The sequence below is a fragment of the Ovis aries genome, chromosome X (assembly GCF_016772045.2).
Source record: "Ovis aries strain OAR_USU_Benz2616 breed Rambouillet chromosome X, ARS-UI_Ramb_v3.0, whole genome shotgun sequence".
NCBI classification, from domain to species: Eukaryota; Metazoa; Chordata; class Mammalia; order Artiodactyla; family Bovidae; genus Ovis; species Ovis aries.
Window position 1 is genome coordinate 79,935,372 of NC_056080.1, and position 22,426 is coordinate 79,957,797.

Consider the following 22,426-nt stretch of genomic DNA (forward strand, 5'->3'; position numbering starts at 1 on the left):
TCCATACCACCTCTGTCCTTTATTGTGCCCATTTTTGCATGAAATGTTCCCTTGGTCTCTCTAATTTTTTGAAGAGATCTCTAGTCTTTCCCATTCTATTGTTTTCCTCTTTCTTTGCATTGTTCACTTAAGAAGTCTTTCTTACTTCTCCTTGCTATTCTTTGGAACTCTGCATTCAATTGAGTATATCTTTCCCTTTCTCCTTTACTGGTTCCGGTTAAGAGCATTCAACTGTCACCTCCATTCCAGGTGCCTACAAGGAGGCACAAGCTTGAGGGCGGGGGGCCCTGTAAGGACAGTCACTGGTCCCCTCGCCTCATCTCTGAATAGTCCTTAGGGCCTCACTGAGGCACACCTTTGTACCTACTCTGGCAGTGGCAGAGGTGTCCTTGCATGAGGGCATTCAACTGTCACTGGTGACCCAGTTGCCTAATCTAGGGTCCAGGCAAGAGGTCCCATCTGAGAACAGTCACCTGTCACCTCAGCTCCGGGTGCCTACTTGGGAGTAGAGGCAGGAGATGCCAGCACAAGGGCATGAGCACAGAGGCCCCAGGGAGCCCTGTCACTTGACAACTCTGCATGCAGAGTCTGCACAGAGAGGGCAATGAGGGATCAGCTAAGGGCGCGGGTTCTGGGTGCCCACAGTTGGCACGAGGAGCCAAGCAAACACCGGGCACTAGCACTGCAGCTGTGGGAGCTGCCCTGGGGACGAGTAGGAGGGCCCAGAGGAGACATTCTGCACTGGGGCGCATGAGTTGCGAGGGTCTCATCCTCTCTTAAGTCCCCGTCAAAAAATATTCCCGGAGAAACAAAGCCACCCCCTGAAGCACAGAAGACTGGGGAGGAGTCCTGGGCATTTGGCCCTGCACCACTGTGGTGTCCCTGGGGTTGATGAATGTGTCATTAGGCCCTCAGGAGGACTCATTAAACCAGCATTTCCAAAATGTCTGCTCTGAGAAAGACGTAAACAGTGTCTTCTAAGCACTAGCAGTCTCCCCACTGCCTGGTGCCTGGCTGGCAGCTCCAGAGTGGGACCAGCCACCAGCTTCATCTATTGGGCACCACAACACCCAGCATTGCAGGAAAGGCCACTGAGGGAGGGCATGGTGCCCAGGGCTTGGTACTCACAGACAGGTGGTGTTGTCCAGTGAGTCGTGTCTGACTCTTTGCAACCCCATGGATTGTAGCATCCCAGGCTTCCCTGTCCTTCACCATCTCCTGGAGGTTGCTCAAACTCATGTCCATTGAGTCGGTGATGCCATCCAACCATCTCATCCTCTGTTGTCCCCTTCTCCTCCTGCCTTCAATCTCCCAACATCAGGGTCTTTTCCAGTGAGTCAGTTCTTCACATCAGGTGGCCAAAGTAGTGAAGCTTCAGCATCAGTCCTTCCAATGAATATTTAGGACTAATGTCCTTTAGGATTTTCTGGTTTGATCTCCCTGCAGTCCAAGGGACTCTCAAGAGTCTTCTCCAACACCACAGTTCAAAAACATCAATTCTTTGGCGCTCAGCTTTTTTTATAGTCCAGCTCTCACATCCATATGTGATGACTGGAAAAACCGTAGCTTTGAGTAGATGGACCTTTGCTGGCAGAGTGATGTCCCTGCTTTTTAATACTCATCTAGGTTTGTGATAACTTCTTCCAAGGAGCCAGCGTCTTTGAATTTCATAGCTGCAGTCAACATTTGCAGTGATTTTGGAGCCCGGGAAAATAAAGTCTAACACCGTTTCCATTGTTTCCCCATCTATTTGCCATGAAGTGATGGGATCGGATGCCGTGATCTCACAGATAGGTGAGAGCTTGGCAAATGGTCAGTACTACGTGATCCCAAATACTAATCGCTGACAGCTGTAGCAGGGGCCTGAAACATCACCTTGATCTTGTAGGGAGAAGGGGTGGTAGGGGGGAGTGTTGTGGATGCCATTGCAGAAGTTCCTGGATGCTAACCAGAGCTCTTGTCACTGCCTAGCTCTATCAACTTTCTCTGGTATTTTTGGTTCTTTCCTTAGGGAATTTTCCCATAAGTGAGGTCATTGGGTCAAAGGGCACGGATGTTTCTGTGGTTCTCACGCCGCCGGGCTGCCGACGTCCCAGACCAATGGGTTCAGGCTACAGGGTGGCCCCAGCTCTCCCAGCCCGGGGGGCGCGGTGATCAGGGTGCCCCAGACGGTGTCCGGGGTGCCTTCCTGAAGGAGGCTGGGGAGCAGGCAGGAGGTAAGCGCGTGTGAGCGTGCCACTCTGGAAAACAGACCAGCGAGCGGGTAGGCCGCTCAAGGCTGAGCCTGCTGGCTCCTGGATCGTCGCATCCTGCCATTTCCCTGGATACGCCTCTGTCACTCCGTGTTACGAAAACGTACAGATTTGAACGTTGAAAGAATTTCTCATTACGCCCCAGGATCCTGAAGCCCATTTGTAGGCTTCGGATCTGCGCGCCGGGCAGGAGCGTAGCCCCGCCCTCAAAGCCTGGGAAGGCGGGGCTCTCCCCGCTAAGCGAAGTCTCAGGGGAGACGTCAGGGGCGGGGCCGATCGTGGCCCCTCCCCCCGGAGCCCGGCCCGGGTGCTCTGCCGGAGAGCGCGTCGGGGGCGGAGCCAATTCGGGCCCCTCCTACCTGGTAGCCGGCTGCCTAGCGCTAGCCGGTGACGGCGGTGGCAGCCGCTGCCGTGCTCTCGCCCCAAGTCGCCATTGCTGGGCCTCTCGAGCTGCCCCGCGCAGCTCCCTGGCCTCGCCAAGTAGAGCGAGGCGGCTAGCCTCACGACGCTGCCCTCAATCCGGCTCGCATCCTTCCCCGCGGCGTCAGGCAAGTCTCCGGCCGGCTCGGCCCGGCCCGCGTCGCTGGCCTCCATGCCCGGAGGGGTGGGGGCGGCCTCCCGCGGGAAGGACCCGCATCTGGGAGAACCACTTCCACTTCCCAGCCCCAGAGGCTCCCGGGAGCTCGATCCTGAGCCGCCTGGTTCCCGCGTCCCCTCCGGTCCCAGCCGTGCTCCTCTCCACGTCCCCAAGGGGCCTGGCCAGGGACTTGGACCAGCAAATCAGCGCACCGATCATGCCTGCACCATAACTGGGGCCCACCAAGAGGTCGTCCCTGACCCCCACCCAAACCTGCTCTTCTGCTTTGTTGCCCCCCTCCCCAGAGTGCAGGGTCCCCAAAGGCTGCACCTGCCGGCTGCCCCAGCCCAACGAGAGAAGTGGACATGAGGTTAGCAGGTGGGTGGCTTCCCCCGTGAAAGGGAGAGTCTTGGAAAGCAGACTCGGCTGGAGGCCCAGCTGCCCAGAGGTCTATCTGGAAGGGCAGGCAGGGCGGGAGTGGTGGGACCACTGGGTTTGTTGGGGTTTGCAGAAACACTCATGCTATGACCTTGAGCAAATCCTTTCTCTTCTGAGGACTTCAGCTCCCAGCTCTTTCCGTCGTAAGAAGAGGGGTATGGTAGTCTGTTTCTCCCAAACGGGGTGACTGGCCACTCTTTGGAAAAAGCTATGTGAGAGACGCCCCAAGGAGTGCAGCAGCTAGGTGGACAGGGAGATGCGGTGGTCTTAGACAAGAAGCTGATCAAAGTGGCCCTGGGCTCAGATGGGAACCCACTGCCAGTTCTGCTGTTGCCTGGACAGTTGAGACAAAGCGGGTTTGGGGTCCCATCAGGGTGGACTTCCTAGTGGCAAAGGTTGCAGCACTATGAATGTATCCCAGGGAAGCTGGCCCATGAGGAACTGGCTGGGAAGATGTGGCCTCAAGAGTGGTCAGGGCTGGGCTGGGAAAACAAGAGTCACTGTTCTGTGAATGTCAGTTAAAGGCTGGGAGCAGAGGAGGGCCCTTATACAGATAGTCAATGCAGGAGGGAAGAGTGAGAAAAGGGTATGGATACAGGATTTGGAGATTTCCCAGTGTCATTCCGCAATGTTTTCACTTGCCGCACTGTATGAATGGAGGAATCATTTGCTGAAACACAAAATACTGGAAGAATAGAATTTGCTTATTTGGGGTAGAAGAGAGAAGGTGAGTTCTGTTTTAATATTTAGTTAGAGACACCTGTGAAATATCCAAATATCAATATTAAAGTAGCAGTTGGCTATATAGATGTGGTTCAGAAGACAGGATAGAGCCAGAGATAAACGTTAAGGACAAGGAGAATGGATGACATGATCCGGGAAGAGTCCATGGAAGGAGGTGAGAAGGCCATGTGGGACAGAAACCAGGACAAGCCCAGGTCTTCAGGGCAGTCTTGGAGGACAAGAAGGGTGAAGAGCATTATATGGGCTTCCAGGGTGCCAGCCCAGAAGGGTTTCAGCCTGGAAACAACGAGGGCCCACAGGTAACCCTGGGGCGCTGACCCCAGAAGGTCCTGGGCCAGGGGCCTTGGCGACAGGCTGTCCTATGGAGCTGATGGAGGCCCGTGCAGAGAGGAGGTGATCGGAAGACAGAGGAACCAGGAGGGAAGTCTATGCAAGGAAGGAGGAGCCAGCATATGCGACTCTGGAGGGGCCTGAGAGAAGGGGAAGGGAGCGGACAGAGGCCAGCGGCCGGCTAGGGACGTGATCCCCAAGGAGGACCGTCCTCCTGTGTCTTTGGAGGACGGGAGATGTTGACTATAGATGACCAAGAGTAAGACAGAGTGAGCTATTTCAAGAACCCCAGGCAGGGTGGGGAGCTGGGCGCCCAGCTCACAGCAGGGGAAGGGAGGGCTGCCTGCCTTCTAAAGGGGTAAGAGCCTTCTCCTCCATCATTGCAGGAGAAAGGAGGGCAGGATGGCGGGGACTCAAACACATGGGGACCTCAGGGGTTAGGGGGCTTCTCCATCAGCACGGGAAGGGGGCAAAGCCCTCTCGAGCAGGGGCTCTGGAAGGCCCCTCCACACCACTAGGGAGAACCAAGCCAAGGGCCTTCCAGGTGCAGCGGCCTTTCCTCCTTCACCCACCAGGAGCTGATCCCCTTCTCGTGCCTGGTGGGCAGCCGCAGGTCCCCCCCCGCCCTCCGCTCCTGTTCTCCCATCCCTTCCTCCCCAGCGGATAAGGAGATCCGCTCATGAGAAGGCCTGGGGTCGTCCAGGAGCTTGCTGCCCTCAGAGGTGGCCTAGCTCACGTCTGCCCTGCCTCCAGGCCCCCTTCGCATCGTGGCCCTGGTCATCACCGTGACTGTCACCTGGATCGTAGTCAGCATCCTCCTTGGTGGCCTTGGCTTTCCTCGGATCCAGCAACTCTTCACCAGTGAGTGTGGGACTTTCCCTCACCCTGCTACAAGGGTCGCTGGCAGCAGGCACCCAGACCTGTGGGCTGAGGCTCAGGATGGGGCTGGCAGTGGTCTGGTTTGTCTGTCTCCTCCTGGCGAGACACCGGGAGCTGTCCTCGCTGGTCTGCCTCTTGGTATCCGGCACAGCCTGACCCTTACCACCCAGTTGCTTTGGCTGGATACACCAATCCCCACTCATTAGGATTCATCCAGTTCAGTTGGAGTCACTGGAGCCTGAGTGGGGGGCAGGGGGGCTTCAGCTGAATCTTGGGGATGATGCCCTTGTTGGTCCCCAGAGGCTTTCCACTGGGTTCTGAGATGGGGAGGGAACTTGACCCCTTCTTGCCGGGGACACCTCATCTCTAAGGACTTTTCACAAGTCCCATCCACCCTTTCCTGGAACAGAGAGCTTTGCATGTGAACGTTTAGACTTGCCCAGGAATGTATGTGCCAGGGTCAGCCTGGCATAGCCCCTGGCCCCTGATCCTGGCTTGCCCTCCACATTGACTTCCTGGTACAGGACCAGGCTGCCCTACTAACAGAAACAACTCTCTGTACCCACAGGCCAAGAGAACTCAGTGACTGCAGGTAAGGTTCCTGTCACCTCACTGCTCCTGCAGTGTGCCTGCCCCCCTCCAACCACCTTTGTGACAGCCGTGCTTGTACCCAGCCCACCAGGGTTTCTCTTTTCCATTTACCCCTCCCCATACTATAGCCCATTGGAGCTGCTTGCATGCTGGGAGACCAGAGAACAAGTTACCTCCTTCCAGAATACCTAGGGGGCCAGGCATAGGATAGACATCGCCATTCTGAAAGGGAGGAATTGTAAGGAATAAAGAGGTCATCAGTCTCAAGCAAGTCCAAATCCCAGCAGGGCAGATCCATTCCATTTCAAAGCCTAAGAAGAATCCCTGGGCCTTTGAGGGGGTGGAGGTTGGTGGGGCTCTGGAATATAGGGGACGATCTTACCCTCCCTCTGGGTCCAAGCCAACTGTGGCCTCTGCAACTATTGATCTGCCCTTGGAATTATCCTTCCTCCCTTCCATCCTTTGTCTGTCTCTCTCAGCCCAGCCTAGGAATGTTCCTACTTGTATACAAGTCTCAAAAACCTTGTTGATCTCCTTTGGAATTCATGAGGGTCTAAGCTATAGACAAAAGAGTCCTCCAGATCATTCCTGGGTAACATCATCTCTCTCTCCTGGCTTCTGCTGACACAGCTGAGTGAGTCCACAAGTCACCCGCCTAGCTCTTAACAAACAGTTGTCCAGCCACATCCTGGGTGTTGTCTCCTGAGCTTGCCCTTCTCTTTTTTTTTTTTTTTTTTTTTTTTTTGCAATATGGTTAGGCTGAGAATTTTCCAGACCTTTACATTCTGGTTCTTTCATGCTTAACTGGTCTGTCTTCCCTCCCATGTTATTGTGAGCAACAAGGAGAAATCCTCAACACTCTGCTTAGAAATCTCCAAGTTCAGCCTTCACGAGTTGTACCTTCCACAAAACACTAGAACACAATTTGGCCAAGTTCCTTGCCACTTGATGACAAGGGTGGCCTTTTGGCCAGTGTCCCAGAACACATTCCTCATTTCTGTCAGAGCTCACCAGAAGCACCTTTAGCATTCACATTTCTAGTGACATTCTGGGCACAGTGATGTGTGTATTCTCCATAAGGGTAGCAGCTTTCTCTACTGTTCTCCCTTCTTTCTGAGCCCTTAGCAGAATTACCTCCAATGGCTGTATGTCTACTAACAGTCTCTTCAAGGCAATCTAGACCTTTTCTAAGAAGTACCTCAGAATCCTACACCCTCTACCCATTACCCGGTTGGAAAGCCATTTCCACATTTTGGGGGATTTATTACAGTAGCACCCCACTTCCTGGTCTCAAACTCTGTATCAATTTCCTGGGGTGGCCACACCAAAATGGCAGAAACTGGGTGGCTTAAACAGTAGAAGGATATTCTTTCTGTTCCAGAAGCTCCGAGTCTGAGACCTAGGTATTGAAAAGCTACTCTCATCCCAGAGGCTCCAGGGGAGGCTCCTTCTGGCATCTTCCAGCTTCTGGTAGCCCCAGGTGGCCCCTGGCTTGTGACTTCATCCCTTCTGTCTTGGCGCCCATCTTCACATGGCCTTCTCCTCCACGTCTGTGTCTTCTGTCTTCTGAGACCACACATCATTAGATTTAAAGTGATTAGTGAAGTCGCTCAGTTGTGTTCAACTCTTTGTGACCCCATGGACTGTAGCCTACCAGGCTCCTCTGTCCATGGGATTTTCCAGGCAAGAGTACTGGAGCGGGTGGCCATTTCCTCTCCAGTCATTAGATTTAGGGCTCACCCTATTCCAGGGTGATGACCTCTAAATGAATTATAATGTCAGTAACCCTGTTTCCACTGAAGGTCACGTTTTGAGGTCCTGGGGCTTCAGAGCCTCTTCTGTGGAAACACAATTCACCTCGTAACACACCTGGCGGCTCTCCTGCTATTCTCTGTTCTCCCACCAGTGGCCAAAGAGCCTCCCTGAGGGTCCCTGACCTTAACCTGAGCCATGTCTCCTCCGCACGCCAGTCCCCTGGTCTGTGATCACTCATTTGTCCCTATGGGCTGGCCTGACCACCCCCTCTCAGGTGTCCAGTGCCCCCAGGGCCAGGGCCAGGAGTCACGCTGGTTGTCCCCACAGAGCCGCGGGCCAGGAAGTACAAATGCGGTCTGCCCCAGCCGTGCCCCGAGGAGCACCTGGCCTTCCGTATGGTCAGCGGCGCTGCCAACGTCATTGGACCCAAGATCTGCCTGGAAGACAGGATGTGAGCCTCTCGGGACAGGGCCAGGGTGGGGCAGGGAGGGAAGCAGGGGCTGCATGCCATTGATGGGCCATTGGAAAGCTCTGTCCCCCTGCCAGGCTCATGAGCAGTGTCAAGGACAACGTGGGCCGGGGACTGAACATTGCCCTGGTGAATGGTGAGTTCCCCATGGAGCAGAGACGCAAAGCCGGGTGGCAGCCTGCCACCCTCTGTCCACATGCCCATTCTGGGAAGTCCCAGGGGGGGGCCTGGGGCGGTAGGGGGCAGTGTGTGGGAGCTGAAGGTGCCACAGAAGAGGTGACCCGATGGACAAGATCAAGGTAGCAGTGAAGATCTCGAACTTTCCAGGGATGGGAGGCTGCTGCCTGGGGAGCCTCTGGAGGGCCGCCAGTGTCTGACAGCCTTGGGTGGGTCCTGGCATATGAACCAACAGCACGTTGGGGGGAGCTTCTGGAAGGGCTGCTGATCTGGGGGCTCTGGGTGGCATCACCCTGGCAGCTCCTGCAGCAGTGCCCAATTCTTCCCTCTACCCAGGGGTAAATGGAGACCTCATCGAGGCCCGCGCCTTTGACATGTGGGCGGGAGGTGAGTCAGGCTACCACTACCACTTTCTGACTGTGGGTGGAATGACAGCTCCTTTGCCCTGAACGATGTTCCCCTCTATAGGTTCCCCCGGGGCAGCTCAAGTGCTCCCTTGCCTTCAGAAAAGGTGGGGAGAAGGACCGGTGTACCGTCAGGGCTTTGGCCCTGGCTTCTTGTTTTCTGGGCTTCCCTGGTGGCTCAGATGGTAAAGCATCTGCCTGCAATGTGAGAGACCTGAGTTCGATCCCTGGGTCAGGAAGATCCCCTGGATAAGGGAAATGGCAACCCACTCCAGTACCCTTGCCTGGAGAAATCCCATGGGCGGAAGAACCTGGTGGGCAACAGTCCATGGGGTCGCAAAGAGTCGGCCATGACTGAGCGACTTCCCATTTTCTTTCTTTCCTTACTTGTTTCCTAAACTCTTCTATTTCTTCTTATTTGGTTCCTAAACTCACTTGGCGACCTGGCTTGGCATGAATCCCTGGCCCGCTCCCTGCTTTAGTTTCCTCGTTTGGAGAACAGGGGTTGATGAGGGTGGGGTGCTCAGAGGTGGCCAGTGCTCCATGGGACCTGTTCCCCCAGATGTCAACGACCTGCTGAAGTTCATCCGGCCGCTTCACGAAGGCACCCTAGTGTTTGTGGCTTCCTACGACGACCCAGCCACCAAGTAAGTGATGGCCGAGGGCGCCTCAGCCTCATCCATCTAGGGTCACAGCTCACCTCTCTTCCTTCTGTGCGGCAGGATGAATGAAGAGACCCGGAAGCTTTTCAGTGATCTGGGCAGCAAGAACGTCAAGGACCTGGCCTTCCGGGACAGCTGGGTGTTTGTGGGGGCCAAGGGTGTGCAGAATAAGAGCCCCTTTGAGCAGGTATGGGCACAAAGCCTGGTACCCCCACTGCCTGGCCCAGGGCAGTCTGCCCGCCCCTCTGGCCTGCATCCTCCAAGGTCCCCTTCTGTTCATGCCACGGCCTTCCCTGAATTCTGCTCAGCACACCTGCCCCCTGCCCCATGGTGATCCTGGCTCTGCACAAGGAGGGCAGTAACTTTGATCTCTCTCTTATCTGGATTTCCCCCTAAAGAACCTTTGAATGGCAAAGCTTTCATATGAGCAAGAGTCACAGTTAAGACACCTCCCTCCTATACATCTTCAAGATGCTCACCAGACATCTTGGCAGTCGTTTGGTTAAGATTCCATGCTTCCACTGCCAGGGGCAGGGGGCAAGGGGCAGGGGGCAAGGGGCAGGGGTTCTATCCCTGGTCAGGGAACTGAGGTTCCCTCATGCCACGTGGTACAGCACCACCCCCACCCCCAAAAGATTCTCAGTGATGTCCCATCCCTGCCAAATCCAGGACCCCAGTTCAACCTGTACACCCTGCTCCTCAGCTGCCCTCATTGGGAGGCCCCCCGCCCCCCCAAACTCTGCTCCCTGCAACAGAGCAAGGCAAACAGGCCATTCCAGTGGTTTCTAGAAGGCTCCAGCTGCCAAAAGAGCAGCTCGCCTCCCAGACAAGAAATGTCCCTTTGGGCCTCACTCTTGGCACAGCCTTCATGGGCTCCCTGTGGGTGAGGTGAGGGCTGGGACACACCCCGTCCCTCCCTTCCCAGCATGGGCCAGGCCCACCTGAGTTCTGAGAACCTGACCCCCTCCAGCTGTAAGGGGACAGCTGCTGCCATCTTTAGCTGAAAACACTGAGGCACTGGCAGACGGGGCTGGGTACCCAGAGAATGCCCGCTTGGTTGACCCCAGCCCAAGAGGATGGAGGGTCTGTCTGGCCCTGGTGGCCGAGGATGAGTCCATGCCTTCTTCTACCCCACAGCACATGAAGAATAGCAAGCACACCAATAAGTACGAAGGCTGGCCCGAAGCGCTGGAAATGGAGGGCTGCATTCCCAGGAGGCCCACAGCCAGCTAGAGGCCAGACTCGCAGATGAAACTGAGTAAGGCTGCATGTGCCCGGCCCCTGATGAGGCGCCAGCACAGGGCTGAGGCCCCGACCCCACGCCCAGCACGTCAGGGCTTTGAGGTGGTGACCAGCGACCAGACCGTGACCAGTAGTGGGGGCTGCCCAGCGGACCCGTCGCACTTTGTGGGGAACCCCAAATACCTGTCTCCTTTTCCGAAAGCTGCTCCCCTAGTCCACCCCCAGCCAGGCAAGTCCCAAGCACTTGCAGCCCCAGGTTTGGTAGTGGCTGCCTAGAAGGTTTGGGCATCTTCCAGAACCTCTGCATCCCAGAGTGCCTTGTGGCTCCATGGGCCAGGCCTGTTTCCAGCATGATTCATCACGCTGGGCCACCTGGCCACCTCCAGGGAGGGGCGGCCACCTTGGAGCCAGGCCAGCTGTGTGCTGAAGTTGCAGCCTGATGGCAGTCTCTGGAGAGGCAGGTGGCCACCCCTGTGGTTGGTCAGAGGGCCTGCCTTCTCCATGACCTCTTAATAAACTGGTGGCCCCCAATAGAATGAAGTGTGTTCAGCGGGGGGAGACAGGGGTGTTGGTGTCCTGGGGGAGGGACACGTCCCCGAGGCTCAACCAACTCTCCTCCACACCCTTCGTAGTGGCCTGTGTCTCCAGGGCACATGTCGTCCAAAGGCCCCTCTGCCAAGTGGACATCCCTGTAGCCTTGCCCGGAAAGCTGATTCTGGCTGCCGGAAACTGGCTGAATCCCTTGGACACAGGCCCGTAGGGACAGAAGTGGGGATTCAAATCAACCCAGGAGGCTTCCCCCTCCCACCCCCGCTCCCTCAAGAGCTGGTGCATCTCCCCGTAGTGCTCAGCTTTAGATCCCTTTGAAATCAGGGCATGAGAGATCAAGGTAGGGGGGCTATTTGGCACTTCTCAGAGATCACAGCTCTATTTCCCTGCATTGGGTGAGAACCAGCAAGAAATGATAAGGAGTTTTGCTGGAAAAGTACACAAAGCGGCGCAGAAATGGCCTGGTGTCAGGAAAAGGAAGGAAGTCAGTTTGGACTTCCCAGGTAGAGGAATCAATTGGGCACCAGCCAGGTCACATTCAGGGTACCGTGGCGGGGGGCAGTGGACGTTTGAGTCCCCCTCTAGGGGTTAAGTGCTGCCAGAGTGTGAGTGCATTATCAGAAAATGAAGGTACTTAAGGAGGCGCAGAAGAGAGAGAGTCCCGGGATGGCCCAGGAGGAGAGGCTGTGGCTGTGGGGCTGTGGTCACAGCCATGAAGGGTCAGGGAGTTGCAGATGTGAGGGCAGCCTGTTGCTTGCCTGGGAGATGGTGATCACACGAGCTGAAGACCAGCCTGACCCCGTGCCAAGAACTTGAGGTGTTTTCATTTTTACATCAACTTTGTTTTTTAGAGTTTTAGGTTCCCAGCAAAGTTGAGCAGAAAGTCCAGAGTTCCCTCATACCCAGCCTCCACTGAAGCATCATCACCACCCAAAACCCACGGTGGACATTGGGGTTCCCTCTTGGTGTTGTGCACTGTGTTTGACAAGTGTTCATAACGACAAGTGACGGTTGAGTCACTAAGTCATGTCTGACTCTTCCGACCCCATGGACTGTAGCCTGCTAGGCTTCTCTGTCCATGGGATTCTTCAGGCAAGGATACTGGAGTAGGTTGCCATTTCCTTCTCCAGCGAATCTTTCCGACCCAGGAAATCGAACCCAGGTCTCCTGCATTGCAGGCAGATTCTTTACCAAGTCAGCTATGAGGGAAGATGCAACGACTGAGTACTTACCATTATAGTATCATCTATGTTCTTCATCTTTTTTTAACCTTCTATTATGGACATTTCCAACATCCTCTAAAGTAGAGAGAATAGTCTGATGGATCTGGATGTACCCATTGGGGCTGCCACAAGGATCAACATGTGGCCAGTGATTCATCTGCATGTATTACCTGCTCAGTCGTCACAGCAACCCCAGTGAGCAAGTGCTGCTGTGACCCCCATTTAGAGAAGAAAAATGGTCCCGGGTATACCTAGGAAAGCTTCCCTGGGGCTGGGCGGTTAGAAGCCAGCTAAATAGGGCTCCACAAAGTTAGTGACTTGCCCCAAATGCAATGCGCCTTAGTCAGGGGACGAACTGCAAGGCTGGGAGGTGCCTCTTATCAACTGCTATGCCAGCTGACCTGCCCCAGACCTTCATCGCTTACACTGGATTCACACAGATGGAAGCAGCAGGCAGGCCAGCTTTATCCCCCACATGGCCCAACACAGGCCAGGACGCTGACAATGGGTGGTGTGCAGCCCGCCAGACCTTCCAAAGTAGAGCACCATCTTTCTACACCCAGTGGTCCTCCTCCACCAGGGTTTTGTCCCCCAGGCCTACCCTCAGGAGTTAAGACATCCTCAGTTACAGTTACAAGAGCCAGGGTCCCAACCCAACTGGCACATGCAAAAATAAAGCCACGATAGCAGAAGGAGGCTGAATTTTCCTATAACAGACCCCCAACACCTGCGGGTGAGTCCAGCTCCAGTCATGTCCTCAGGGCTCTCGTATGTTAGCTCCCCCCTTTCTTTGTATTCGTGTCTTTTTCAAATGTGCTGACTTCCCAGGCAGGGGGAGCAACCCCAGCAAGAAAGAGTTCCCATCTTCCCAGTCCCTAGGGAACTACCTCTCATTGGTCCAGATTGGATTATGGGTTTATCTTTGCCTCAATCTGTGTGGCTCTGATTGGCTACCTCTGTGTCATGCACCCCCCCAGAGGCCAGCACTGGGGTCATCTACATGCAAACCTGTGTACCAAGAGTGGAAGAGAGATGGCCCACTAAAGAAAACTTGCACCACAACCTGTAGCTGGGCTTGTAAAAACGCCAGTTGTGACTACATTTCCCGGTAAATACCAAATGCATCCCATATTCACGCTTGTATAGAATATGCCTTCCGTGCCTGCTAATTTATCACAGTCTTCCTGGAGGCCCCTGCCTGGGAAAGCAGGAGGTAAGTCCACTTCTCAGCGTCATCACTGTGCCCTGTTAGTGGGATGGCGGTGGGTCTCCCATCTGAAGTGCCCTGATGTTCTTTTAGCTGTAACTATCATTTGTTCCATCTGTTTTCTTGGTCCAGATGACTTCTCCTTTGGAACTAGATATCCTTGACTGACTCATAGAGACCTTCCTTCTCTTCTGGGGTAAATTATTAATCCTCAAAACTAACTACAAACATTCTTGTTTTTTTTGTTGTTCAGTCACTAAGTCGTGTCCAACTATTTGTGACCCCATAATTTTAATTTAGCCACCCCTTTTTCCTGGAGGGAAGCCCTCCAAATTCCTTCAGGTCAGACACCCCCCACCCCACCAGCCCCCTCTGGCTTTTCAGGGAAGGCTGGATAGACTAATGATAATGGGGAGCAGCCTTCTAACTACATTTGTTCTCCTTGACCCCTGACACCAATTCTCATCCAGCTGGGAATATAAAAATGAAGGGTTCCTCAAGGGTAAACAGATTGTTTAGGTTTTCCATCCTCAATGTTCAGCTGATCCATCCCCCTTCTCTCTCTGGCCACTTTTACCCCATCCTCAGACAAGGACAGCACCACTGCTCCTTTGCAAAATTGCAGTCTTCAGCCTAGCATGTGCCCTCTCACCTGTGCCACCCTGCTTCCATCAGGACCTCTCAACCCCATTTGAGAGGGACAGTACAGAGTTTCTGGGATACTAAGTCAACACACACACAAAAGGCTTATGTCTTAACTGAGACTAAAGAACAGCCTAGAGCTACAGCTCTGAATGTTTCTTGATCACTGACATAAACCCTCTTGAGTGTGCACCCCACCATGTGTGTCTATCTGCTTACACATCACATGAATGTACTAATCTGAACTTTATAACACACAAATACAGTTCTCAATAAATAAGGCTAAATTAAAATTAATAGGTTTTTATTTAGATGATTACAGTTATCATTTGTTGGGAAAATAAAAATAGATATGCTACAGGTCTTTTTGGACATTCTCTACGATGTGTCTTAGGAACCTTCTTGGGGCAAGAACCTGGAACTTTGGGAACCACTGGCCTCCATCACAGCCCTGACAAGAGGTTCTTCCAGAGCAGTGGGTAGCTATTGTCCCGCTGCCTGACTGCGGTTGCCCAGCAACCTTTGGGAACATACAAATCTCCTTTGATTCTACACTTGTTCACTTTCTTCTCATATCCATGTTCTACACCCTCACCACCTTTTTGCCCTTCCTTATGCCATGTGTTTGCATTCCTTCTCCGTGAAACCTTAGGACCTTGCTGGTGGCCCCAAATAGTTTTGAAACATTCAAAAATCCACTGATCTTTCACAGGGTGGAAACAGGCGCTCGGTCATTGCTTGAACGTAGGAAGGTGGAACATGGCCGAGACTGGGTCCCAGAGTCTGGGTCCTTCAGAGTCGGCCCTCTGGCCACAGGGCTAGCGCCCAGAGTAGGCACGTGACAGAAACCCTGATTCCTGGGTCCCGCCACTAAGCAGCAGCTCCCGGGCGTCCTAGCTTGGCTAAGGGCTAAGCATATGTCCCACTGCCCCCAGAGGTCGCAGCGTGGTTGGGAAGGAGTGGGGTGCCTACCGGTACGGGTCGCCCTGGCAGCGACCACAGAAGACTGGGATACGCGTCTCGCTAGCCACACGAGACAGCGCCCAGCGCCAAACCACAGCGACCCGGAAGGCGGCCAGACCGGCGGGCACGCACGCAGACTCGTCGCTCCCGTGTTACGTCACATCCGGTCTAGGCCCGCCCCGACGGTGAGAGGTGAGGGGACCGCCGTGGGGTAGGAGGGGCGGGAGCGTGGGGCGGAGGCGGAGGCGGTGCTTCGTCGGGCTCCGGGCGGAGCCCCGGCTGGCAGCGCTCGCGGGCGTCCGCCGGCCCTGCAGGCGCTGGCTCCGGCGCCGTTTCCGGGCCGCCGAGGCAGGTGAGAGCCTCAGGCCAGAAGGGCGGTCGGAAGGCGACTTCTGGCTCCGGCCAGTTTCCTCCCTCGCTTGCTGTGGCGGCCGGGCGCCACGGAGAAGGGTCGCCGCCGGGCGTTCGTGCAGCCGCGGGGACCGGGAGTGGCGTGAGGGATCCCGGGGCCGCCCGGGCGAATCTCCGGCCTGCCGGCTGCAGGGCGCTCCTCCCCCTCTCCCTCCCTAATTTCTGCCCGAGCTCTGATCCGCCCTGTCCGACAACTTCCGGACTCCCAGGTAGGGAGGAGCCCCGGGTCAGCACTGCCAACTGCACCGACACCGAACACTTGGCCAGTGAGGGGAAAACCTGCTGACCCGGGGTACCCTCCCTCGTTTTGGGGCGTATCTGCCCAAACTCTCCTGGCACCTCAAGCAGAAATGGTGGGATCTGGGCCGGATCCCCCATACAGTGACTCAAAGCCACCAGCAGTACTGGAACGACGGGGTGCATGGCCATTCACCTCCTCTGCCTTCTGAACTGGTTCACACCAGACCGGTGGCTTCAGTCCCAGGTGCCTTTGTTTCTTCCCTGTGAGTCCCCTCCACTGTACTTCTGCTCCCTCTGGTTTTCCTGCCTCCCTCTTCAGCGGTGGGACCCAAGGCTGGATCAAGGCCTCCAGGGTAAGTAACCCAAATGCCAAGCCAGGAGAGGCTGTGGCATCCCAGGGTGGTAGAGGATGACTTTCCCAGGGATGAGCCTTGTGCTGAACCAGCCCTCCACCACCTACTTCCACTGCTCCCCAGTCTCAAATGAGACTATCCCCGATAGGATCTAGAGATGCAGGGGCCTCTTCCAATACTCGGACAATGCCAGGCATGAGTTAGTCAACAGTAAGGATGAAGAATTACTGTATCCTCATCTTGGTTGCCCCAGTTCCTGCAGGACAATAGGGTGTGGGCTGCCCAAATTGAGAAGTGGAAAGAGGCAAACGTCCTTCTTTCCCCTTGAGGCAGCCCACCCCTCTAGAAACACTCCTCAAGGGTAGTTCTAGGCTCTGGTAGGGGTCCACGTGGGCATGGGAGGAATCCCTGAACTCTGATCAGAGCCTCTCAGATGGCACAGTGGCTCTAGGAGCTCCAATTCTGGGCCTGCCAGGGGAGTGAAAGCTCTGACAGAAAGGGGAGAAACCTCTCAGTGGACACGTGGCCATGTCTGATCCCTTTCTGCTGCCCCTTCTGGCAACTTCCCTGGGGAGAGAGGGGACCTGCTTCCTCCCAGAACCTCCATCTTGCCCCTGTCAGCAGGTAGGTAGGCCAGATGGCCACACACAGCAGCACCGTTCACATGGCAGTGGTGAACATCAGCACATGGGGCCTTTGGCCCGGGGGTCACCCGCTGCCCACACCACTTTGCCAGCTGCTCTCTGCTGGTCAGATGACACTCAGATGCCGTGAGCTGGCCTGCTCTCATCAGGCCTGCTTCCTGGGCATCCCTGGGCTGTCCTTCAGAGATTTCCTCCTGGTTGTGGTACTGCCGCAACTGTGCCTCAAAGCAAGTGGGGCACAGGCTAGTGGTGACAAGATTGGGGCTGATCCCCTGGTGTCAGGCCATCTCTGAACTGTCAAAATCAGCCTGAATCAGCAGGCCGAAGGCAAAGTTCTACCTGTCCCTTCCCCTTCTGGGGAAGCTTGAGGTAGTTGTGACTGGGGAAGGGACACCCGAATGGCACTCAAGGGCCATCCCCAGGCTTGCAGCAAGGAACCCGGCTGAGTCTCCCAGCAGTGGGCTTCTCGGTCATGCTCCTGGGCTCACAGCTGCTCGCCCTCACCAGCCACCGCCATGTCCCTTCTCTTCTCAGGAAGAGCTCTACCATCAAGAAAGGGAGCCCAGCACCAGACCTCGCCCATGGACCCTTCTGAGGACCACCCAACGGCACCAGCAAGGCTGGTCTCCTAAGCCACAGAGGGCCTGCATGCCCCACCGTTGGGAAGGAGCCATGGTGTTTAGGAGTGGTGAAGGCTGCTCCCTGCAGTGGCCTGGCCCAGAAGGGGGCACTGGTTGCACGGGCCCCCAAAGCATGCTCAGGGCCACCCTGCTGCTTGTCAGCCTGCTGTGGGGGGCCCGGGGAACAGCCAGTGCCAGTCTCAGCCCGGCTCTGGGCCATCCCATGCCCCTGACCAGGGGCCGCTACCTGAGCATTGGAGATGGCTCTGTGATGGAGTTTGAGTTCCCAGAAGAGAGCGAGGGCATCATTGTGATCACAAGCCATTACCCAGGCCAGGGCAACGGGACAGGACCCAGCCCCATGCTGAGGGTCACCTCCCTGGACCCAGAGGTGCTGACCATTAAGAATGTGAGTGCTATAGCCTGGGGCGGCGGTGGCAGCTTCGTGGTAAGCATCCGCTCGGGCCTGCCTGGGATAGCCCCACTCCACATCCAGCTCACGGACCCCCGCGAGGCCCCGCCCAGGCTGATCGAAGAGCGGAGAGATTTCTGCATCAAGGTCTCACCCGCTGAAGACACCCCCATCACCCTCGGCACTAACCTGGTCCACTTCTCAGAGAACCCAATCCTCTACTTGCTCCTGCCTCTTATCTTTGTCAATAAGTGTTCATTTGGGTGCAAAGTGGAGCTCGAGGTACTGAAGGGGCTCTTGCAGAACCCCCAGCCCATGCTGCTGGGCCTTCTGGGCCAGTTCCTAGTCATGCCCTTCTATGCTTTTCTGATGGCTAAGGTCTTCATGCTGCCCAAGGCCCTGGCTCTGGGCCTCATCATCACTTGCTCGTCGCCCGGCGGCGGGGGGAGCTACCTCTTCAGCCTCCTCCTCGGAGGGGACGTCACTCTGGCCATCTCTATGACTTTCATCTCAACGGTGGCTGCCACCGGCTTCCTGCCGCTGTCCTCAGCCATCTACAGTCGCCTGCTCAGCATCCATGAAACACTCCATGTGCCTGTTTCCAAGATCCTGGGGACCCTGCTGTTCATTGCCATCCCCATTGCAGCAGGCGTGGTAATCAAGTCCAAGCTCCCCAAGTTCTCGCAGCTGCTGCTGCATGTCATCAAGCCCTTCAGCTTTGTGCTGCTCCTGGGTGGCCTCTTCCTGGCCTACCGCATGGGGGTCTTCATCCTGGCAGGCGTCAGGCTGCCCATCGTGTTGGTGGGCTTCACAGTGCCCCTGGTCGGCCTCCTGGTGGGCTACGGCCTGGCCACATGCCTGAATCTGCCAGTGGCCCAGCGGCGGACTGTCAGCATCGAGGTTGGGGTGCAGAACAGCCTTCTGGCCTTGGCCATGCTGCAGCTGTCCCTCCGCCGCCTCCAGGCTGACTATGCCTCCCAGGCCCCTTTCCTTGTGGCACTTAGTGGCACCTCGGAGATGCTGGCCTTAGTAATTGGCCACTTTATCTATAGCAGCGTGTGCACCGTTCCCTGAGGCCCCCGGGTCAAGCTTTCACCAGGCACCCCCAGCCCCCAACCTCCATCAACTGTCCCCACCATTCTTGTGTACCAAAGGCCTTTAGTTCTCATGCACTATGCACTCAGAAAAAAAAAAAAATCCAGGCTTATTTTTTTTACTCGTTTTTTATTCTCCAGCTTTCAGTGCCAAAGAGGCCATGCTGAGTTCTGTAAGCGGGCACTGCCCAGAAAATATATTTCAATAAAACAGAAGCAAGCTTGGGTATCATGCTGTCTTTGCCCTCTGAGGCCTGCGGGTCGGGGAAGGAAGGGCGTGGTGTGGCCAGGTAGGTGTGGGCCAGGATGGAGGGCTGGCTTGGCGACACAGTGACCTCTGGCCAGATTTAGCCTTCCTCGCCCCTGCATCACCTCTGAGAGCTGTGTATCTGTTCTAGAAGAAGCAGTGGGAAGGGCAGAGGCCTGACTCCCCCACCAGATCCCAAGCTCAGTTGCTTTTCCACAGGTGAAGTAAAAAAGAGGCCGGCGGGTGGTGAAACGAGCTCGGCGGGGCCGGGTCTTCTGCAGGCTCCTGAGAGGCAGGGGATGGGATGGGCATCAGCGTTGACCTGCTCTGCCCACGGGCGGTGGCGCGCGAACTCCCGGCCCGCCGTCTCCCCGGGCCCAGCTCCCCAACTCCTTCGAGCGAGCCCGACTGGTCCCGCCACCCTTTTCCACTCTCCGCGGGCTTCTGGGCTCCGTCGCCCCGGGCTCCGCGGAGGACAGTCCAGGTTGTGGGGGGAGGGGCCGGCGGGGCGGGGCCGCGATGCCCGGCTCGCCCCTCGCGATGCTTCCGGCGGCGGCGGGCGGTTCCGGCGCGCGCCCGGGGCGGCGGCGCGCGGCGGCGGACCGTTGGGGTGCGCGCCGGCCCGAGTGGACGCCTCGGCGGCCGCCATGCAGCTGACGGTGAAGGCACTCCAGGGCCGCGAGTGCAGCCTTCAGGTAGCATCGCCGGGCTGGGTTGCGCGGTCAGCCCCGCGGGTGCGGGATCGAGCCGCGGGAAGGGACGGACCCGGCGGGCTAGCCGCCTCGGGAGAGCCACCCTCCGCGCGGGCCGCGGCTTCACCCCCCGCCCACCTTTCTCGGCCGGGACAGGTGTCGGAGGACGAGCTGGTGTCCACGCTGAAACATCTGGTCTCCGAAAAGCTGAACATCCCCGTCCGCCAACAGCGGCTGCTGTTCAAGGGCAAGGCCCTGGCAGGTAACCAGGAAGAGGGGACGCTGGGGGAGACCCGCGGGAAGCCAGGGGACGGGGCGTCCAGCCCAGGCCCGGGCAGCAGTGTAGGTGGAGGGGGCTCTGGCTAGGTGACCCCCACCCCCATCCCGGGAGTTCACCGCTGCGCTTCGCCTAGGCTCTCCGAGGGTCAGTGCGACCCTCTCTCCCTCTCTCCCTCTCTCCCTCTCTCCCTCTCTCCCTCTCTCCCTCTCTCCCTCTCTCCCTCTCTCCCTCTCTCCCTCTCTCCCTCTCTCCCTCTCTCCCTCTCCCTCTCTCTTTCGGACAGATGGGAAAAGACTCTCCGATTACAGCATCGGGCCGAATTCCAAGCTCAACCTAGTGGTCAAACCTCTGGAGAAGGTGTTGCTGGAAGAAAGCACTGCGCGGAAAACGGCCGAGGCCCCAGCCCCACCGCCCGCCGCCTGGCCGCTCATTTCCAGAATCCTGGCCCAGCACTTCAGCGCCGCCGATGCCAGCAGAGTCCTGGATCAACTCCAGAGGGTGAGAAGCGTGGCCCAGGACCTCTGCATCCTGCCCACCTGCCTCTGTCCCAGCGGGCCCCCCCGCCCCAAGCCACACCCCTGAATCCTTCTGGCTTTCTCTCTTCAGGATTATGAGCGGTCCCTGAGCCGCCTGACGCTGGATGACATTGAACGTTTGGCTGGCCGCTTCCTGCACCCCGAAGCGACTGAAGCTATGGAGAAGGGGTTCTCCAAGTAGGATTCTCGGAGTGTGGGGAGGAGCCTGGCCAGGCCACAAGCTGCATGTAGCATTAAATGTCTTCTTGTATTGCAACTTGGCTCATAATACTGCCTGGCGGGTACTCGGGTACCTGTATCTGGCTCATGTTAGGTGCCAGGCCCCACTCAAAGCTCTTGACCCAGGTTGGCTCCCACATGTTGCACAAAAGGTGAGACAGCCGAGGCTCCTAGCGGAGAAGGCAAGGAGCCAGATTCTGAGTCCAGCCAGCTTCCAGAAGTACTTCAGGGTGAGAAGGAGAAAAGGGTCGTTCAGACGGGTTCTGAGGGGTGGCCATGGACATTCCAGGTTTAGCCCACTGAGGAGAAACCCTCGAGCAATACCTTTTCCAGGCCTGGAAGGGGAAGCAGCTAGCCCCTGATGCCCAGTTCTGTCACCTCATCCTTGACAGGTCCGGCATTGGCAAGAGGTCAGGTGATGGCCAGCCTTGGGCCCCCTTAGTGACTGCAACCAGTATGCACTCAAACGGAAGGCGGGCTGGGGAGTCTAGGATGTCACCCGACTCTGGGGAGTGACACGTAGGTGCCACGTTGGTCCCCAGCCTTCAACTCTGCTCAGTGAGGGCTGTTCTTGAGACTCTCTTAGTTTTCTTTAGCTCCAAAGCCTGGGGTCAGGAGTCTGTAGGCATCCTACTCCTGTGTCCCAGATACAAACTGAGGCCAAATTCTGAGTGATGGCCAAGCGTGGCCCAGAGACGGAATGTCCTGGCCCTTAGTGTCACAGATTTTCTCTGGGCACCCCCTTCTTTTCTCCTCCCAGACACAAGCGGTCCATGACCTTTAGAGATGACAGGTGATGGTCTCGAGGTGACTCGAGCAGGCCCCTGTACCCTTTGCCCATCCTCTGCCACATGTGGACAGGGCCTCCCACTGTGCACACCACTCACTGTCTGAGAGGGAACCTGGGTGGGGGCAGAAGCTGGGGGGTGGGTCGTAGAGATCGTCTAGGCACCTGCTCCTCAGAGGAGGGCACCTGGGCCACTCTCCGGCCTGAGCCTCATAGGGTAAGTGCTGGGTCCCCAGGTGGGGAGGACAGACAGTGGCTCGAGGGCCAAAGGCTTTGAAGAGCAGGTGGAAGTCCATGGCTCCACCCAGGAGCTGGGCATGCACTGCCACAAGGTTCATGTGATAGACTTCCCTACGCTCTCATTTCTTTGTAGTCAGGAAATTTTATATTGACCTTCTCAGTCACACTAGAGGTGCATGTGAGACTTTGACCTGAAAGGAACTCTATTAGTTGAACTGCTTTTGGTTTCCCCATCGTTGATTTAACCATTACAGGACATAGGTTTAAGCAATAAAGAGAAGGTATTGGTTTGCGAAACTGAGAAGTCCAGGGGTATTGGCAGCAGATAAATGATTTCCCCAAATACCCAGTTTCTTCCTACCTCCCCTCTGCACTCTGCAGTGTCTGCTTCATCCCAGGCCTCTACCTCAGGATCAGAAGATGGCTGCCTGCAGCTTCCACCGAACCCCTCGGTCACAGCCAGCACGGAGCACCTTCCCGTCCTCTAGCGTAGCTTCCTCCTCAGCTGCCCCAACAAATAAACGCTGTCCCTTTTGGATGCTTAGAA

At 56.5% G+C, this 22,426-nt stretch overlaps 3 protein-coding genes across 9 annotated transcripts; all 3 read left to right on the forward strand.

The window, feature by feature from the left end:
• Positions 1 to 2,593: 2,593 nt before the first annotated feature.
• On the forward strand, positions 2,594 to 14,438 carry FAM3A (FAM3 metabolism regulating signaling molecule A). The gene is made up of 10 exons (XM_027962781.3): positions 2,594 to 2,800; positions 3,135 to 3,207; positions 5,095 to 5,202; positions 5,789 to 5,812; positions 7,894 to 8,017; positions 8,113 to 8,171; positions 8,549 to 8,599; positions 9,179 to 9,263; positions 9,339 to 9,465; positions 10,416 to 14,438. The coding sequence occupies exons 2-10, from the start codon at positions 3,195 to 3,197 to the stop codon at positions 10,509 to 10,511; spliced, it is 687 nt and encodes a 228-aa protein (XP_027818582.1). The 5' UTR covers positions 2,594 to 2,800; positions 3,135 to 3,194; the 3' UTR covers positions 10,512 to 14,438.
• An 825-nt stretch (positions 14,439 to 15,263) lies between these two features.
• SLC10A3 (solute carrier family 10 member 3) lies at positions 15,264 to 19,107 on the forward strand. Of its 3 annotated transcripts, none has more exons than XM_027962780.3 (2): positions 15,264 to 16,108; positions 17,287 to 19,107. In XM_027962780.3, exon 2 carries the CDS (start codon positions 17,401 to 17,403, stop codon positions 18,856 to 18,858), a length of 1,458 nt encoding a protein of 485 aa, XP_027818581.1. In that variant the 5' UTR covers positions 15,264 to 16,108; positions 17,287 to 17,400; the 3' UTR covers positions 18,859 to 19,107. The 3 variants fall into 3 exon arrangements, with proteins under 3 accessions (XP_027818581.1, XP_004023726.2, XP_027818578.1); XM_004023677.5 differs by having other exon boundaries at positions 15,264 to 15,456; XM_027962777.2 differs by having other exon boundaries at positions 15,264 to 15,296.
• Positions 19,108 to 19,729: 622 nt separating this feature from the next.
• Positions 19,730 to 22,426, forward strand: UBL4A (ubiquitin like 4A). Of its 5 annotated transcripts, XM_042241639.2 has the most exons (6): positions 19,730 to 19,820; positions 19,974 to 20,079; positions 20,381 to 20,595; positions 20,704 to 20,810; positions 21,245 to 21,371; positions 22,261 to 22,426. In XM_042241639.2, exons 1-5 carry the CDS (start codon positions 19,773 to 19,775, stop codon positions 21,366 to 21,368), a joined length of 600 nt encoding a protein of 199 aa, XP_042097573.1. In that variant the 5' UTR covers positions 19,730 to 19,772; the 3' UTR covers positions 21,369 to 21,371; positions 22,261 to 22,426. The 5 variants fall into 5 exon arrangements, 4 of the variants coding, with proteins under 4 accessions (XP_042097573.1, XP_042097572.1, XP_027818835.1 ...); XR_006058230.2 differs by lacking the exon at positions 21,245 to 21,371 and having other exon boundaries at positions 20,704 to 21,082; XM_042241638.2 differs by having other exon boundaries at positions 21,245 to 22,426.